The sequence below is a fragment of the Felis catus genome, chromosome D3 (genome assembly GCF_018350175.1).
Source record: "Felis catus isolate Fca126 chromosome D3, F.catus_Fca126_mat1.0, whole genome shotgun sequence".
NCBI classification, from domain to species: Eukaryota; Metazoa; Chordata; class Mammalia; order Carnivora; family Felidae; genus Felis; species Felis catus.
In genome coordinates, this window is record NC_058379.1 from 48,519,844 (window position 1) to 48,538,879 (window position 19,036).

A 19,036-nucleotide genomic window follows, 5' to 3' on the forward strand; every position below is an offset into this window, starting at 1 on the left:
CTATATTTCAAAAGAAAAAAAATTATAGTTATGTAACAAAACACTAAAACACTTCTTATATAAAAGCTTCTTGTAAATGTTGGTTTAACATAACATTCATTGTAAGACTTCAGAAATTCTTGAAAAGTTAGAGTGAGTTGTTTTGGTTAGAATTATTGGTTTCTTTGTTCGTTTGTTTTTCAGAAGCATCAAGCTTTTCAATAGTTTTTAATATTAAACAAAAAAGATGGGGGCGCTTGGGTGGCTCAATCGGTTAAGTGTCTGACTCTTCGTTTCAATTCAGGTCATGATCTCACGTTTTGTGAGTTCCAGCCCTGCATTGGGCTGGTCCCCTGCTTGGGATTCTCTCTCTCTCTGACCCTTCCCTGCTCACATACTCTCTCTCAAAATAAATTTTTAAAAAGTAAAAAAAAAAAAAAAAAAGAAAGAAAGAAAGAAGAAAGATGAGGGGTAAATAAAAATTGTTTTTAGTAGTCAACTAAAATTCTGAATTAAGTATTTGGAATTAAGGATATTGAGTTTTCCTCTTTATAGGTAATTATTCTTTTTTCTTATATATATTTTTTTAACATTTCTTTTATTTTTGAGAGAGGGCAAGCAAGTGGGAGGGGGCAGAGGATCCAAAGTAGGCTCTGCGCTGACAGGCTGACAGCAGCGAGCCTGATGTGGGGTCGAACTCAAGAACCGCAAGATCAAAGTTGAAGGCTCAACGGATTGAGCAACCCAGGTGCCCCTCTTTTGTCTTCTTTTAGTTAAGGTTGGTTTCACCAAACTTAAGATATTCCACAGTGGAAAACAACATATATTAAGCAATACATGGAAAGTAATAATAATAAATAAGCTTACCTGGCTGTTACTACCTACCAGATACCATTATAAATTACTTCTGCCTACAAACACATTTAAACCTGAGAATAACACTTTACTACTGATTTTAAATATTCTCATTTTATATATTGGCACAACAACAGACACTCAGATCAATGGAACAGAATAGAGGACCCAGAAATAGACCCACAAACATATGGCCAACTAATCTTTGACAAAGCAGGAAAGAATATCCAGTGGAATAAAAACAATCTCTTCAGCAAGTGGTGCTGGGAAAACTGGACAGCAACATGCAGAAGAATGAACCTGGACCACTTTCTTACACCATACACAAAAATAAACTCAAAATGGATGAAAGACCTAAATGTAAGACAGGAAGCCACCAGAATCCTTGAGGAGAAATCAGGCAAAAATCTCTTTGATCTTGGCTGCAGCAACTTCTTACTCAACAGGCCTCTGAAGGTAAGGGAAACCAAGGCAAAAATGAACGATTGGGACCTCATCAAAATAAAAAGCTCTGCACAGCAAAGGAAACAATCAGCAAAACTGAAAGGCAACCGATGGAATGGGAGAAGACATTTGCAGTATCAGATATCTGATATTTGCATATCAGATAAAAGGTTAGTATCCAAAATCTATAAAGAACTGATCAAACTCAACACCCAAAAAACAAACAATCCAGTGAAGAAATGGGCAAAAGACGTGAATAGACACTTCTCCAAAGAAGACATCCAGAGGGCCAAACGACACATGAAAAAATGCTCAACATCACTCATCATCAGGGAAATACAAACCAAAACCACAATGAGATACCACCTTACATCTGTCAGGATGGCTAACATTAACAACTCAGGCAACAACAGATGTTTGCGAGGATGCTGAGAAAGAGAATCTCTTTTGCACTGCTGGTGGGAATGCAAACTGGTGCAGCTACTCTGGAAAACAGTATGGAGGCTCCTCAAAAAATTAAAAAAAGAACTGCCCTATGACCCAGCAATTGCACTACTAGGTATTTATTCAAGGGATACAGGTATGCTGTTTCAAAGGGGCACATGCACCTTTGTTTATAGCAGCACTATCAACAATAGCCAAAGTATGGAAAGAGCCCAAATGTCTATGGATGGATGAATGGATATAGAAGATGTGATGTATATATATATGTGTGTGTATATATGTGTGTGTGTGTGTATATATATATATACACATCACATCTTCTGTATCCATTCATCCATCCATTGACACACACACACACACATACACACACACACACACACACACACACACACACACACACACACTGGAGTATTACTTGGCAATCAAAAAGAATGAAATCTTGCCATTTGCAACTACGTGGATGGAACTAGAGGGTATTATGCTAAGCAAAATTAGTCAGAGAAAGACAAATATCATATGACTTCACTCAACATGAGGACTTTAAGACACAGAACAGATGAACACAAGGGAAGGGAAGCAAAAATAATATAAAAACAGGGAGAGGGACAAAACATAAGGGACTCTTAAATATGGAGAACAAACAGAGGGTTACTGGAGGGGTTGTGGGAGGGGGGATGGGCTAAATGGGTAAGGGGCAGTAAGGAATCTACTCCTGAAATCATTATGGCACTATATGCTAATTTGGATGTAAATTTAAAAAGATTTTAAAAATATTCCCATTTTATAGATGAGGACAAAAAGACAAGAGCTGTTTCACAGGCAGAAATGTTGTGCCTTTTTACAGACTTTCTACTATAGTTATATTTGCAGAAATGTCTTAAGCAGTGTACTTTGGGCTTTTAAATTTTTTCTTTGATTAAAATAGTATTATCTTAATTGCTGTCATTAGCAATAGTTTGATGTACTATTTACTCTATTTAGTGGATTATCTGCCCATTTACTCTATTTTGTTCACAAGGCAGAAAATGAAAAGAAACACTATTTCCAGGCACCTGGGTGGCTCACTTGGTTGGGCATGGGACTCTTGATTGTAGTTCAGGTTATGATCCCAGTGTGGTGGTATCCAGTGCTGAGCATGGAACCTGCTTGGGTTTCTCTCTCTCTCTCCTATGCCCATCCCCCATGCCCAACCCCTACATGCTCAATGTCTCTAAAATAGAAAAACAAAAATTAAAAATGTTATTTATTTATTTTTATTTATTTTTAATTTACATCCAAGTTAGTTAGCATATAGTGCAATAATAATTTCAGTGGATTCCAATGATTCATCCCCTATGTATTACACCCAGTGCTCATCCCAACAAGTGTCTTCCTTAATGCCTCTACACATTTAGCCCATCCCCTCACCCACAACCCCTCCAGCAACCCTCAGTTTGTTCTCTGTATTTAAGAGTCTCTTATGTTTTGTCCCCCTCCCTGTGATTATTTTTGCTTCCCTTCCCTTATGGTCATGTGTTTTGTATCTTAAATTCCACATACAAGTGAAGTCATATATTTGCCTCTCTCTGACTGATTTCACTTAGCATAATACCCTCTAGTTCCATGCAAGTTGTTACAAATGACAAGATTTCCTTCTTTTTATTGCCAAGTAATACTCCATTGTATATATATATACCACATCATCTTTAGTGCAAAAAAGAAACACTATTTTGAAAATTATCATGTCTTTCCTTGCTTTAAACCGATGTAAAATATGTGAGAGACAGTGAAATGAAATTTACAATTTGAAGCTAAAATGAAGAGGTTGAGATTTAACTCACCCCTGGTGCTCTGACAGGTTTGCAAAAATAAAAATATCTGACCTTCAAATTTCTCTCAGTTAAGCTCTAGTCTTTGCTGTCATCTTTGTAACTGGAGTGATCTGACACGACTGCTGGAGCTACAGCGTGCTGGGAAAACTGGGAAGCCTGCACCAAACACCGAGGGTAGCAGAGGAACTCTGCCAACTCGCAAGCACAGCCGTGCCCAGGCAGGCCGGCAGGAGGACTTCTGAGGGGCACCTGGCCCCCAGACGCCAGGGCTAACCCATGGCGACAAGAAGTGCGTGCCCAAACACTTCCGGGAGGCACTTTGAGGCCGGGCAAGCACTTCCGGGTGGCACGTGGCAGCGGGGCGGCTCTCGCACGTCTCACCTGTAGTAGCGTCGTCCACGCCACAGGAATCGGCGTAGGCTTGTGCCATGGCGTCTCGGTACGACCGGGCAATCACTGTCTTCTCCCCAGACGGACACCTTTTCCAAGTGGAATATGCCCAGGAAGCGGTGAAGAAAGGATCCACAGCGGTGAGCAGCCAACTTCACCACCGCCCCCCACCCCGCCCACCGTGCCCGGTGTCATGCCTTCCTTACCCAGCTGCCCCAGCCCGAGGCTCCGGTGTGTGTGTGGGGGGGGGGGGGGGGTCAGGAAAGGAGAGCCTCCCACTTGTGAAAATTGCTGCGTTCTTTTAATTGATGGAGATGTCCTTTCTGAAATTTGAGCAAGAGGCAGCAAGAGGTAGATTTCATAGGTGTGCAGCCGCTTTCGAAGGATAGCCCCAGACCCCAAACTAGGGTGTCAGTTGAAGCCTTGATTTTAGAAGCAATATGAATGCCGTGTCTGACAATAAGAGAAGAAAAGACTTCTAGCCAGTAACAGCCATCCTGAATGCACATAAGCCACTTCCGCGGGAATTCACAGATGCGTGGAAAAGTAGCAGTTACTTTGTGTGGGTACTGTTGTTTAGCAGTAATTACATTAAAAATAGACCATGCCTGCCCCTGAAATAGGAACGATTAAAGTAAAATTGAATCTCTTGTTGAGAAGTTGGTCAAAAACGCCAAGCCAGTTATCATACATTTCCACCTGTTAAAAGTAATTGTCCTAGTTTTCACCTGAATATTTGGCAGCCTTTTAGAGCCTCTAAGCCCCAAGAAACTCCGATCTTTTGCCACTTTTTGGTTGTTGTTCAAATAATGCTGGAATTCTTTGAGAGATTATACCCTACACTATATTTATGTATCCACATTTCTGAAAAACTTTTAAATGCTCAGGGTAGCAGTACTATTCCTGCCAAGTTTTAATTATATCTAATAATATTAGTGATTTATAAAAATTAAAAAGGACAACATTGCCCTGGTAACCAAAGATCTATTACCCCGAATCTTCTAAGTCCTAACCTATGAATTCAGAAGGATCCAATTTTTTTTTAAATCTCTCAAATTTCATGAGCATGTTTGTTTTGTATTTTGGAAATTGAGACACTAGCTATGAGACTACGCCATGCATTTCTAAGTGTAGCAGTGTCTGTATTTTCCCTCACTTTCCAAAGCAATTTAGTTATGGAAGGAAATAATTCACTTTTATTATAAATCTATCAAATGTAAAGTGGTAAAAAAAATAACACTAGAAAGAATCTTATCATTTTTAAAGTATTTTTCTATTTAATTGGGCCCTCTAGTTTTGCTTCTGTTTTATAAGTAATTTTTTTAGAATTGTAAATTTAAGAAAAGCCTGATGTAGCTTAAACCAAAAGGGTACCATTTTGATAAAAACAAAAAGTTATATAATCCCCAACAAGGCATGAAGCATATGGTTAGGAAATAATGCCCAAGTTTTAGAGCCTAAAATAAAGGAAGTAATGGTGGAAGACTGGGGTGTAATAAGAAGCCACATTGGCTCATTTAAAATGTTTTAAGAATGCTATAGAACTGATTGATAGTTCCTTTGTAATGAGCTGTAAAAGGGTAAAGATATAAAAATACCTATAGTGGGCATTTTTAAAGATACATTGGAAGGATGAGACAGTTTCGTCTCAGGATTCTGAAATTATAATTTGCATCTTTGCATGGAGTTGTTCATTGCGTTTCCTTGAGGGTGCTATGACCTTTTATGGGGGGTAAAGTTTATAATGGCATTTATTAAAATACGCCACAAAATACTCTGTCTGTAAACAGTAGTTGCTGTGAGGACTTATAAATAAGCCAGGGCTGACCAGTTTTGACCAGCATGTGGATGCAGTATTATTTAGTAATACAGGAAGTTATGGGGACCACAGTTAGAGTCTTGGCCTCCACTTCCTTCTTATTGATTATCTTATAGCATGAAATGAGGCAAGAGGCCTGTTTTCTTTTTGCTTTAGTTCCTTTTTTTATAAATGAAAAACATGTTTGAATAACATCTTGGAGAGGTAATACCTTTCTTCTTAGGAAAAAAAGTCATGAATCCTTTACAGTATTCCCATGAAAAAAGTAAGATTTATTACCATTCCTTACACTGTCCTTTCTCTGACCCCGAACTGTTACTGGCTCCACGTTTCCTACTTTTTCAAATCTTAGCTTCACATTCTGGCCATCAAATTCTTCCATAATCCTTATCAACCCTCTTTAATTAAAGGGGCAGCTTCATTGGTTTACCCATATGTGTTTGTGCCCTCGTAGGTGGGTGGAAGAGAAAACACCTTTATTTCTGCCACACTCCCTCTTATTTATCCTTTGGGAATCTCCTCACATTGCTTCTCCTTGATGAAGCCTTCTCTGATGCACTCCAGCCATCATGGCTCTTATTCTTTTCCGGAATTTATAATCTGTACCAACTATTTGGCCTCATATTCACTTTATTGTTAAATTTTTTAAACGGTTATTTATTTTGAGAGAGAGCACACGCAGGAGAGAAGCAGAGAGAGAGGGAGAGAGAGAAGAGAAACCCAAGCAGGTTTTGCTATGTCAGCTCAGAGCCTGATGCACGGCTCGATCTCACGAACCGCAAGATCATGACCTGAGCCAAAATCAAGAGTCAGACGCCTGACCGACTGAGCTACCCAGGTGGCCCATGGCTTCATATTCACTTTAATTTCAGGTCTATTTAATAGGCTTCTCACACCAACTGGATAGTAGGATCTTTAAGAAGCTAGGTAGCCTAATTCCTCTTGTATTTATATATATACCACATGATATACTACAGTGAGGGGGCTAGGTAAGAAGTAAGCATTTAAGTAATATTTCTTTTGTACCAAGTATTTTATGCACATTTTGTAATGTTAAGGACAGTATTTAACTCCCTTTTTTTTATGTGTGGAAACTGATTCATGGCTGTGATAGCTTCCTGAAGGTACTCAGCTAGAAAATTATGGAGCCCATATTCACACCTAATTTTTTCTGCTTCCAAAACCTCTGCTCTTTGCATTGTACCATGAAATTTGTTCAATAAATATTTGAATATTAATTGGCTATCACTATCATGAATTTGGAAGGCAAGTATGCATCAGGTAAGGCAACCAACTTCTCTAAACTGCAGTTTCTTTAATAGTAAAACAGGCAGCAAACTAGCGCCTGCTTCATAGAGCTGATGTGAGTTAAATAGGTAATAATACATGTTAAGCATCTTGCACAGTGTCTGGTTCACAGCAGCTATTTAATAAATGGTTGCTATTATTATTTACTCTCCCTTTGCTTTCTCTTTTCCCTTCACTTTTGTCTGTGGTTCTTCTAGCACATTCATTTTTGTTGAGCGCTTACATATGCCAAACATGGTGCTGGGTTCTAGGGTTTCACAATGAGTAAAATCCCTGTTCTTTGAGAGTTTACTATCTTGCAGGAACATTAGATGATTAAGTGAATGGTCCCAACTAGGCCTAAATGAGTATTACAGTGGGGAGAATATGGTACAGTATGGGAACTCTAGATGTTAAGGAGATTCTCCTGAGGAGGTGATATTTAAGTAAGCACCTGAAAGATGAACGGTAGCCAGGTTAAAAAGTGGGAAGGGGGAGGGGTATTTTAGACAAAGGAAATAGCATGTGGAAGACCAAGCAGCAAAAGACAGCTATGTTCTATGAATTGGAAGGCATTCCAGATCACTGAAGCAATGTAAAAAAAAAAAGAGAGATGGAGAGAGAGAGAGATAAAACTAGAAAGAAGGGCTGGATCATAGAATGACTTTAAGAAAGTAAGAGGCCTTGAAGGATTTTAATGTGGCTATTGTCATTCTCTGGATTATTACTGATCTCTCCTTCTAGTAACAGACTGCATTTGTCCAACCACAGAGGCACTCACACGACTCACATAGATTCATTCATAGTCTCTATCCTCCTGTACACAGTGATAAGCATGTGACTCAAATCTAGCCAATGTAAGTCCATCCTTAGGAATTTTTTAACACTAGAAATAGAGGTAGCTTTTTTACTCTGGGACAACTGTTGGGACGTGTGTCCAAGATTGCCAGTGGCCATCTTTCTTTTTCTGTAACAGAGAAAGTTTCTGTGCATTAAGAGAGCAAAAGGCTGATATGTAAAGAGTAAATATTACAGTCCCTACATCTTATGGTTCCAGGTCCAGTTCTGTGCTGTCTCAGTTTGCTTAGTGAGAAATGGTCCATACTAGTACAAGTTTTTAAGTAGAGGAATGACACATTCAGATTTTCTTTTTCTTTTTTTCATGTTTTTATTTTTCAAAGATTTCTCAGACTTTAATGTGGTCAGTGGATTGGATGATATCAAGACTGGAAGCAGAGAAACCACAAAGGAGTCTATGAAGTAATCCAGATGAAATATGATAGTTTTCACTAGGGTTGGGGCAGAAATGGGAATAAGGCAGATTTTAGAGAAACTTTAGTGGCATAGTTGATACAATTTGATTATTATTTGGGTAGTATTGGGGGAGAGGAAGAGGAGAGAAGGAGGTACTGAAGAGGGAGGAGTCAAAGATGGCACCTCTGTTTCTGGATTTAGCCTCTGGGTAAATGGCCCTGCCATTTTCTTAAGGAAAATTAAACTTGACTGAAGTTTGAACCATTGAGGTTTGGGACTTGTTGAGGTTGACATGCTTATGGAACTATAGTAGGCAACCTCTAAAATGGCCTCCAGTGATCCCCACTTTCAGATGTCCATGCCCTTATGTAATCTTCTTCCCTTGGGTGTGGGCTGAATCTAGTAACTCTCTTCTAGGGAATAGGATAGGCAAAAGTGATGGGATGTCACTTCAGAGAGTAAGTTACAAAGAGATGGTGACTTATGTCTTGAGCATCCTCTTTCACTTTCACTTGCTTGTTCTTCTAGCATGCAATTGCCATTTTGAGTTGTCCTATGTAGCAAGGAATTGAGAGAAGCTTCTGTTCAAAACACAGTAAGGAACTGAAATCTGTAGCCCTACGATCCCTGGGGAACTGAATCTTGCTAACAACCATGTAAGTGAGTGTGGAAATGGAGCCTCCCCTATGAGCCTTGAGATGCGTACAGCCCTGGAGGACAAACTTGATCACAGGCTTGTGAGAGACCCTAAGTCAGAAGGTAAACTGTGTCCAGATTCCTGACCCACAGAGACTGAGGCATGAGTCTCTGTTTGGAACTCAGGAGATTGATCTGCGCTAGAGATAGTAATTTTGAAGGGCATTATTTCTCTCCCCTACTTAACATGTATGTTGAAGTTCAAGCGATGTTGAAGGTCAAGGGAATGAGTATTCTTGAGTTCTGTCTTCACTCGAGAAGATGAAGTATAGACTGTAGACTAATGCGCTATGTAGAGGATAATCTACAACCATGAGGGAACTTAATGATTTGTGTGTAATCCACCCTGGCTAAACTCTGAGAGGAGTTGGGGGTAGAAACCATGTTGCCATCAGCTGAGGGATGATGACACTATTTGGGTTTGAAGGGGTTGAGAGAGAGAGGTGGGAATGAAATTAAGTGGTCTTTAAGATTTTAAGAGAGACTTTAGCATATGTTTAAATTGCTGGTGAGAATAAAGCCTGTAGAGAAATTCAAGTTTTGTTTGTTTTTATGTTTATTTTATTTATTTTTTTAACTTTTTATTATTGAATATTTGGAACACACAAAGATATAAAGGGAATACCATAATGAACCTCTGTATACCCATTACCCAGCTCCAACAGTTATCAACATTTTACCAACCTGTTTTATCTTTCCCCAACTTTTCCCTCTTTCCAATGGAGTGATTTTAATTGAATTTTTTATTGAGATAATTGTAGATTCACATGCAGTTGTAAGAAATAATACACAGGGATTTGGGAGCACCTGGCTGACTCAGTTAGTAGAGCATGCAGCTCTTAATCTTGGGGTCATGAGTCCGAGCCACATGTTAGGTGGAGAGATTACTTAAATAAATTAACCTAAAAAGGAAAAAAAGGAAGGAAAGAAAGAAAGAATACATAGGGATTCCTTGTGTACTTTGCTCATTTTCTGCCAATGGTAGCATTTGCAAAACTGTAGCTCAATATCATAACCAGGTTGTTGACATTGATAAAAGCCACCTATTTTATTCAGATTTCTGGTATCACTTGTGTGCATTTGTGTATATATTAAGTTGTATCAGATTTTATTGCCTGTGAACTTTCTTATATCCACAGTCAAGATTCTTTTTTTTTTTTTTCTGAGAGAGAGGGGGGAAGAGGGGTAGAGAAAGAGAATCCCAAGCAGGCTCTGCACTGTCAGTACAGAGCCCAATGTGGGGCTCAATCCCATAAACCGTGAGATCATGACCTGAGCTGAAACCAAGGGTTAGATGCTTAACCAACTGAGCCACCCAGCCTCCCCAATACAGTCAAGATTCTGAATAGTGCCAACTCCACAAGGATTCCTCATGATGCTCTTATATAACCACACCCACCTCCTTACCCTGCCTGCCCTACACACCCTTGTATCCATAGCCCTCATCCTTGGCAGCAGTCGTCTGCCCTCCGTTTCTAAAATTTTTTCATTTCACTTTTTCATTATGTAAATGCTATTCTATAATATGAAATCTTTTGGGATTTGCTTGTTTCCCCTTTTTCCCCTTGATCTAAGTTGTCGCATATATCAACATTTTATTGCTCAGTTGTATTCCATGGTATGGATGTACCACAGTGTTTATTCACTTGTTGAAAAATATTTGGGTCGTTTACAGTTTGGAGCTGTTATTTATAGATATGCTATGAACATTTATAGCAGTTTTTTGTGTTAATATAAGTTTTTATGTCTCTGGTATAAATTTCCAACTGTGCAATTACTAGATTATATGGTAATTGCATGTTTGGTTTTATAAGAAACTGCCAAATTGTTTCCCAGAGTAGCTGTATCATTTTACATCCTCACCAACAGTGTAAGAGTAATCCAGCTTCTACACATCCTTGCCAGCATTTGGTGTTATTATTTTTCATTTTGTTCATTCTGATAAGCGTATAATGATCCCTCTTTGTAGTTTTAAATTAGCAGTGAAATGGTTAATGATATCAAACACATTTGTATGTGCTCATTTGCCATTTGTATATCTTCTTCAGTGAAATGTCCTTCATGTCTTTTATCCATTTTCTTTTTCTTCTGTCACATTTTTGTTAAATTCCATCCAGTTAACATACATTGTAGTATTAGTTTCAGGTGTAGGATTTATCACTTACCTGCAATACCCAGTGCTCATCACAAGTGCGCTCCTTAATCCCCATTGCCTATTTAACATCCCCCAACCTCCCCTCCAGCAACCCTCAGTTTGTTCTGTATAGTTATGAGTATGTTTTATAGTTTCCCTCTCTTTTTTTTATCCCTATGTTTTTCTGTTTTGTTTCTTAAATTACACATATAAGTGAAATGATACAGTATTTGTCTTTCTCTGACTTACTTTGCTTAGCATAATACTCTCTAGCTCCATCCATATCATTGCAAATGTCAAGATTTCATTCTTTTTTTATGGCTGAGTAATATCCGATTGTGTGTGTGTGTGTGTGTGTGTGTGTGTGTGTGTGTGTATATATATATGCCACAATTTCTTTATCTGGTCATCAGTCAATGGACACTCGGGCTGTTTCCATATTTTGGCTATTATAGATAATGCTGTTATAAACATTGGGGCACATGTATCTATTTGAATTAGTTTTCTTTTATTCTTGGGGTAAATACCTAGTAGTGCTATTGCTAGATCATAGGGTAGTTGTATTTTTAACTTTCTGAGCAGTCTCCATACTGTTTACCACAGTGGCTGTACCAGTTTGCATTCCCACCAACAGTGTAAGAGAGTTTCCTTCTCTTTGCATCCTTACTAACATCTGTTGTTTCTTGTGTTGTTAATTTTAGCCATTTTGACAGGTGTAAGGTGATATCTCATAGTTTTGATTTTATCTTTCCCTGATGATGAGTGATGTTGAGCATCTTTTCATGTGTCTTCTTTGGAAAAATGGCTATTTGTGTCTTCTGCCCATTTTTAATGGGATTATTTATTTTGGGGGTGTTGAGTTTTTTAAGTTCTTTATATATTTTGGATACCAACCCTTTATCACATATGTCATTTGCAAATATCTTCTCCCACTCTGAAGGTTGCCTTTCAGTTTTGTTGATTGTTTCCTTTCCTTTATATCTTGATGAAGTCCCAATAGTTTATTTTTGCTTGTGTTTCCCATGCCTCAGGAAACGTATCTAGTAAGAAGTTGCTATAGCCTATGTCAAAGAGGTAGCTGCCTATTTTCTCCTCTAGGATTTTGATGGTTACCTGTCTCACATTTAGGTCTTCAGTCCATTTTGAACTTATTTTTGTATGCGGCATAATAAAGGGGTCCAGTTTCATTCTTTTGCTGTCCAGTTTTTCCAACACCATTTGTTGAAGAGACTTTTTTCCATTGGATAGTCTTTCCTGCTTCATGGAAGATACCATATAGTTGTGGGTCCATTTCTGGTTTTTGTGTTCTGTTCCATGGACTAGGTCTCTGTTTTTGTGCCACTGCCATACTGCCTTGATCAGCACAGCTTTGTAATATAACTTGAAGTCGAGAATTGTGATGCCCCCACCTTTGCTTTTCTTTTTCAAGGTTGCTTTGGCTGTTCATGGTCTTTTGTGATTCCGTACAAATTTTAGGATTGTTCTAGCTCTGTGAAAAATGCTGTTGGTATTTTGATAGGGATTGCATTAAATGTGTAAATTGGTTTGGGTAGTATAGACATTTCGACAGTATTTCTTCTTCCAATCCATAAACATGGAATGTTTTTCAATTTTATCCATTTTCTAACAAGATTGGCTTTTCCACTGTTGAGTTTTGACAGTTCTTTATGTATTCTAGATCTAGCCCTTCATCAGATGTAGGATTTGCAAATATTTTCTCCCTGTCTGTAGCTTGTCTTTTCATCCTCTTCATATGGACTTTCATAAAACAAAAGTTTATAATTTTGATGAGGCCCAATTTAACAGTTTTTCCTCTTACGGTTCATATTTCTTGGTGCCAAGTCTAAGAACCCTTTGCCTAGTTCCCGAAATTTTTCTCCTGTGTTTTTTCCTGAAAGTTTATAGTTCTGCATTTTACGTTTAAATCTATGATCTATTTAGAGTTAATTTTTGTATATAGTGTGAGGTATAGGTTGAAAATCATTTTTCAGTGGAGTATTTTGAAATCTCAGATATTTCACAAATAAGTAAATATTTCAGTATACATCTCTAAAAAATAGTTTCTTAAAACCATTATCACTCCTAACGAAATTGACAAAAACTCCTTAATATTTTGTAATCCTCTACATTCTGGTTTTCCTTGTTGCTCACAAAATATCTTTTTGTAATTGTGTTGTTTAGGTCTGAATCTAAAGTCCATGCATTGCTTACCCTTAGGCATCTGTTTTAGTCATGAACAGCGTCTCTTCTTTTTTTCCTGGCTTTGACTTCTTGAAGAGAGTGGGTTAATTAATTGTTCAGTAGAGCATCCCACTTTCTAGATTTATCTGATTGCTTCCTTGCTGTCAGAGATTTTACTATTTGGAGAGAAGAGTCTAATGAATAAATAAATAATTGTAAATGTGTTGACTGAAAGAACAAGTTATTATAAAGGATAATAGAGAAGGACTCCTTGAGGTGAAATTGAAATGGAGACTTGAAATAGGAAAAGAAGCATTCCAGGCAGAGGGACTTGAAAAAGTCTTGAAAAAAGGTAATGTGGCTGGAGCTTGGTGAATAACAATGACATACTGTTGGATAAGTGGGCAGGAGCCAGATCGTGTTCAGCTTTATAGGCAAGACTAAAGAGTTTGAAAAGATTTTCTAAGTACAATGGAGTGCTGTGGAAGGACATTCACCTAGAGAGTAATCTTGACCCTATTAAGGTTTTTAATGCTCACCTTGGCAGCTTTGTGGAGTCTAGATGGGAGTGCAGGGTGGGGGTGGGAAGATGGAGAGCAAAGGTAGAAAGGGGAAAACTATTAGGCTATGTAGTTGTATGTGATCCAGGCAAGAAATGATGGTTGCTTGTACTAGAATGGTGATGGGGAACTGGTTAGCTTTTGTAACTGAAATGGACAAAAACAAGGTAATTGATTGGAAATGGATAGTGTGAGAGGAGGAACTATAAAGGATAACAACTGGGGTTTTGGCTTGAACGGTGGAATGGATGGTGACTCATTTCCTCACATGGCTGCCAGTTTGTGATGCTTTTTTAACAAGTTATGAAACAGTCTTCACAGATAGTCTTCCTGCTTTTCTAGTGTTGTTTTTAAACTAGGTATGGATATTGAATTTTATCAAATGTTTTGTAGCTTTTATCGTTTATACTATTTAATTGTTTTAGTTAGGACTCTTTCAGTTGCAAGCATGAGAAACCCTACTCGGGGCACCTGGGTGGCTCAGTCCACCGAGCGTCTGACTTTGGTTCAGGTCATGATCTCATCGTTCGTGAGTTGCAGCCCTGCATTGGGCTCTGTGCTGACAGCTCAGAGCCTGGACCCTGCTTTGGATTCTGTCTCCCTCTCTCTTTGCCACCCCCCCCTCCCCACTCTCTCTCTCTTTCAAAAATAAATAAATATTTTTAAAAAATTGTTTTTAAATAAAAGAAATCCAACTCAAACTGATTTAAGCAAAAAATTAGGATGGATTTGAACAGCATGGGTCCACTTGAACTTTTTACACTACTGTAAATGTATATCTCTTACTTACAATTTTTTTAATGTTTATTTATTTTTTGAGAAAGAGAGAGAGAGGGAGCACCAGCGGGGCAGGGGGAGAGAAAAAGAGGGGGGCAGAGGATCCAAAGCAGACTCTGCGCTGACAGCAGCGTGCCTGGTGCAGTGTTCGAACTCACCAACCTCGAGATCATGACCTGAGTTGAAGTAGGACGCTCAACCAGCTGAGCCACTCAGGGGCCCCATTCCTTATGATTTTCTTAATGTTTTCTTTTCTCTGGCTTACTTTATCGTGAGAATAGAGCATATGACACATATAACATGCAAAATGTGTGTTAATCAACTGTTTATATTATCAGTAAGGCTGCCAGTTAACAATAGGCAATTAGTAGTTAAATTTGGGGGGAAGTCAAAAGTTATATTTATATTATCAGTTTATATTATCAGTAAGGCTGCCAGTTAACAATAGGCAATTAGTAGTTAAATTTGGGGGGAAGTCAAAAGTTATACATGGATTTTCAACTGCATGAAGTGGTAGGGTTGGCACCCCTAACCCCTGCATTGTTCAAGGGTCAACTGTACTGAATCAAGTACCCAAGGGGAGCAGGGGTAAACCTTCCTTTCAGGCTCAGTTACATGGCTACTACTGTCTTCTTGAATAGCCCTAGAACAGGTGTGTCTCTGTTTCTTTTTCCTTCTTTTCCTCTTCTCTTCCATCTCTGTGTCCATCTCTTACTTGCTCTTTATATTACTTTCACCCTCAGACATGACCTCCCTAAGAGTAGCTCCTAAATAGTCCTAGGCTCCAGGCTCCTAGCTATAGGTAAAGAATTATCCTGTCTTCCAAACACTTTCAGTAAAACTGTAAGGATTTACTGTTTGACTAGGCTGGGTTGCATTACAGCTCCACCTAAAGACTCCTTATTTTTCCAAGAACAATTGAAGAGCTCTTGTTATCAGAAGGGCAAAAAAACCAGATCTTCATTCTCCCCTGTAACATTTATATTAAAAGATTTGCTTTCATTGAAACTCCTAAAATTCCTGGAATGAACCATAATTGTTTATAGCATGTTACTATTTTTCTGTGTTTGTAGATTCCATTTGTGAAAATCTTGTTTAGAATTTAAAAAAAAAATTTTTTAATGTTTTATTTATTTTTGACAGAGAGAGAGAGAGACAGACAGACAGACAGACAGAGCATGAGTGAGGGGAGGGGCAGAGAGAGAGAGGGAGACACAGAATCTGAAGCAGGCTCTAGGCTCTGAGCTGTCAGCACAGAGCCTGATGCGGGGCTCGAACTCAACGACTGTGAGATCATGACCTGAGCCCAAGTAGGATGCTAAACCAACTGAGCCACCCAGGTGCCCCTTGTTTAGAATTTTTAACATCAGCTTTCCTAAATGAAAATCACCGGTACCTTTCTTTATTTAGAAAATATTATATTTGCCAGATTTTAACATTGTTATGTAGCTTTCCAAAAAAAGAGTCAGGAACATTTTTATTTTGATCTGTGCCATGGAATAATTTAAATAACACAGGAATTACCCATAACAGCAGATTAGGAAAAATTCATCCATGAACCTTCTAAGCATGACACTTGTTTTTGAAATCATCCCATGTTTGTTAGAGACTGTGTTGTCTATTATTTTCTTGAGTCAGTATGGGCAGTTTTTTAATTTTTCTAGTCTGTCATCCTTTTCACTAAGGTTTTCATGTTAATTAACTTAGGGTTATAATTTTTAAATTCTTGCTTTTTCACACTTGTATATATTTTTTATGCTTTGCTCCTCTTGGCTAGATTAACTGAGATATCTTTTAATTATTCCTTTAAAAGCTATCTCTTGGTATTACTTGTCAATTATATTGTTTTCTCCCTAATCATTAATTTCTGCTTTTTTTCTTATTTTTCCCATTAAGCTTAGCTTAAATATTTGTATTCCTTTTTTAACTTCTTGAGTAACTTATTATTTTACAATGAGATTAGGAATTTTCTTCTGAGAATAATTTTACCCTCATCCAAAAGACTTTGATATTAGGATTTTCATTGTAAACATTTTCTAGTTTGTGTTGGAAGTTTTAATTGCTTTAAGTCAGAATTGTTTAGGTGAGAATCATAAAAATTATCGTATGTGGTGATCAATTAATTTAATTTATTAAAATTTGGGGGAAATATTGAGATTTTCTTGAGCCATAATTTATGTTACATTGTTAGAAAGTCCCATGGCTTTTCCCTATAAGATATAAAGTTCAACATGAGTCTATTAGATGAGGGTGGGATGTAGAGGGAGGGTTGTCGTTTTAGATAGCATGATTAGAGAAAGTCCTGTTAGATAAATTGACAGACTGGAATGAAGTGAGGGAACAATAAGAGCAAAAGCCTTGCTAAATTGTCTTAAGTTTTATTTAATTGAAAGATGTAATCTCAGGTCTAGTTCTGTATTTAACCTATTCTATATTTCTGTTTCAATGATACTAATTGAGAGGACACCTATTTGCATAGTTAGTACTAATATCACCCTTGGCAGCAAGGCAACCATAAACACAAATACCAATTCTCAAAATATTTAGGTTACCATTGTAATACAAAATTAAACTTCTTATAGATTACTCTTGAGCCCCTGAGAATATGGGCATGTTTCCACAGAAGACCCAGTTTGAGAACTACTATCCTTACACATTATTCTTTAGACTTTTTCCCACTTCACTCTCAAGGGAAGAGGTGGAGAGAGGAACAATGGGATTCTTCTTGTTGAATTCATGTTAGAATTGAGGTTTTGTTGATCAGTGAATTAGAGTGAAGGCATTTGGTCTTTCTCTTGGCTGCTTATGTTCCCCAAGCATTATCTCTCCAAATTGTGAGATACGTAGGAGAGCTTTCAGAATTTTATCTACTTAATTTTCTAAACTACTTCTACTCCACTACTGGTATTGCCCACTCTACAAGGAATCCACATGGATTCCCAGCATTTTCTTTCATTTTGGTTAAAATTGTTCTATATCTGCTTAGCACTTCTTCAGGTGTATTGCGTGAGTTTAGGACACTCGTGTAGTTATAGCATTGGTGGTATATTCTTCCAATCTCGACCTGTTTGTGTTCTGTACTTTTGGGTTTGGAGAATGGAGTAATCCTGTACCTGTGCAGCTGTTTTCTCAGAAATCAACTTTTCTCATTTTTATTGAATGGTTAAGAGAAAGCCTTTTCCGGGGCGCCTGAGCGGCTCAGTCAGTTAAGCGTCCATCTTCAACTCAGGTCATAATCCTGCAGTTTGTGGGTTCGAGCCCCCACATCTCTGTTATCAATACAGAGCCCTCTTCTGATCCTCTGTCTCCCTGTCTCTCTGCCCCTCCCCTGCTCGTGCACTGTCTCTCAAAAATAAACATTAAAAAAAAAAAAGACTTTTCCTACAAGTCATGTGGTAGGATAACTTCATTTTAATGTCAAAACTAACAACTAATTGTATTTTTTTAATCACTTGATAGGTTGGAATCCGAGGTACTGATATAGTTGTGCTTGGAGTAGAAAAGAAATCTGTTGCCAAGCTTCAAGATGAAAGAACTGTGAGGAAAATTTGTGCCCTTGACGACCACGTTTGCATGGCTTTTGCAGGTACTTATGGACCTACAGTAGCGATAGAGTATCTTAGTGTAGTAGGGTAACACAGTTGGGCCCCCCCTACAGCTGTCATGCTATATTTACACAACATATAGAGATATGCCCCATTTCTTACTTTGACACAAACAGCATACCCTACCTTTTCTGGAAAATTACACTTCTATAAACATGGATTTCTAATAGTTAGCTTTGATCAAACATAAATGTTACACAATACATATTATAGTCTCCTAATTATGACTGTAGGTAACTGTTTTCTTTTCAAACTTTTTATTTTTAAATTATAGATAGGAAGTCGTAAAAAAAACACAAGGAAGTTTCCTTTACTGAGTTTCCCCCAATAGTAACATCTTCAAAAACTGATAATTTGAGATTGTTACAAGCCACAGAGTTTATTTAAACAGTTTTACTTGCACTCATTTGCATGTATATGTGTGTGTGTTTTGTAGTTTTATTAGACGTATCATGTGTGTAAGTTCATGTAACCATCACTGCAATCAAGATACACAACTCTTCATTAACACAAGACCACTTCATGCTAGTCCTCCTCATCTCTAACCTCTGGCAACAATAATCCTCTCTCTTCTCCATCTCTATAATTTTGTCATTTTGAGAATGTTATATGAATAGAATCCTGTGATATGTAATCATTTAATCTTGGCTTTTCTCGTTCAGCATAATTCCCCTACAGTTCATCCAAGTTGTTGCATATGTCAATAGTCACTTGCTTTTTATTGCTGAATAGTGTCCCATGATATGGATCTACCACACTTTGTTAACAACTCACTGATTGAAGGACATTTGGATTATTTC

The 19,036-nt window shown here is 37.9% G+C and overlaps 1 protein-coding gene across 2 annotated transcripts in view; it reads left to right on the forward strand.

Annotated features, from left to right (window-relative positions):
- The first annotated feature begins 3,861 nt into the window (after positions 1-3,861).
- The window catches only part of PSMA8 (proteasome 20S subunit alpha 8), a 49,147-nt gene continuing 33,972 nt past the window's right edge, over positions 3,862-19,036 (forward strand). Inside the window, exons 1-2 of one of the 2 annotated variants that reach the window (XM_045041944.1) lie at positions 3,862-4,063; positions 18,091-18,103. In XM_045041944.1, coding sequence (XP_044897879.1) covers positions 3,962-4,063; positions 18,091-18,103 — 115 coding nt within the window. In that variant the 5' untranslated portion in view covers positions 3,862-3,961. Of the gene's footprint in view, positions 4,064-18,090; positions 18,218-19,036 lie in introns of both variants that reach the window. The other variant, XM_003995084.5, reaches the window with a different exon arrangement.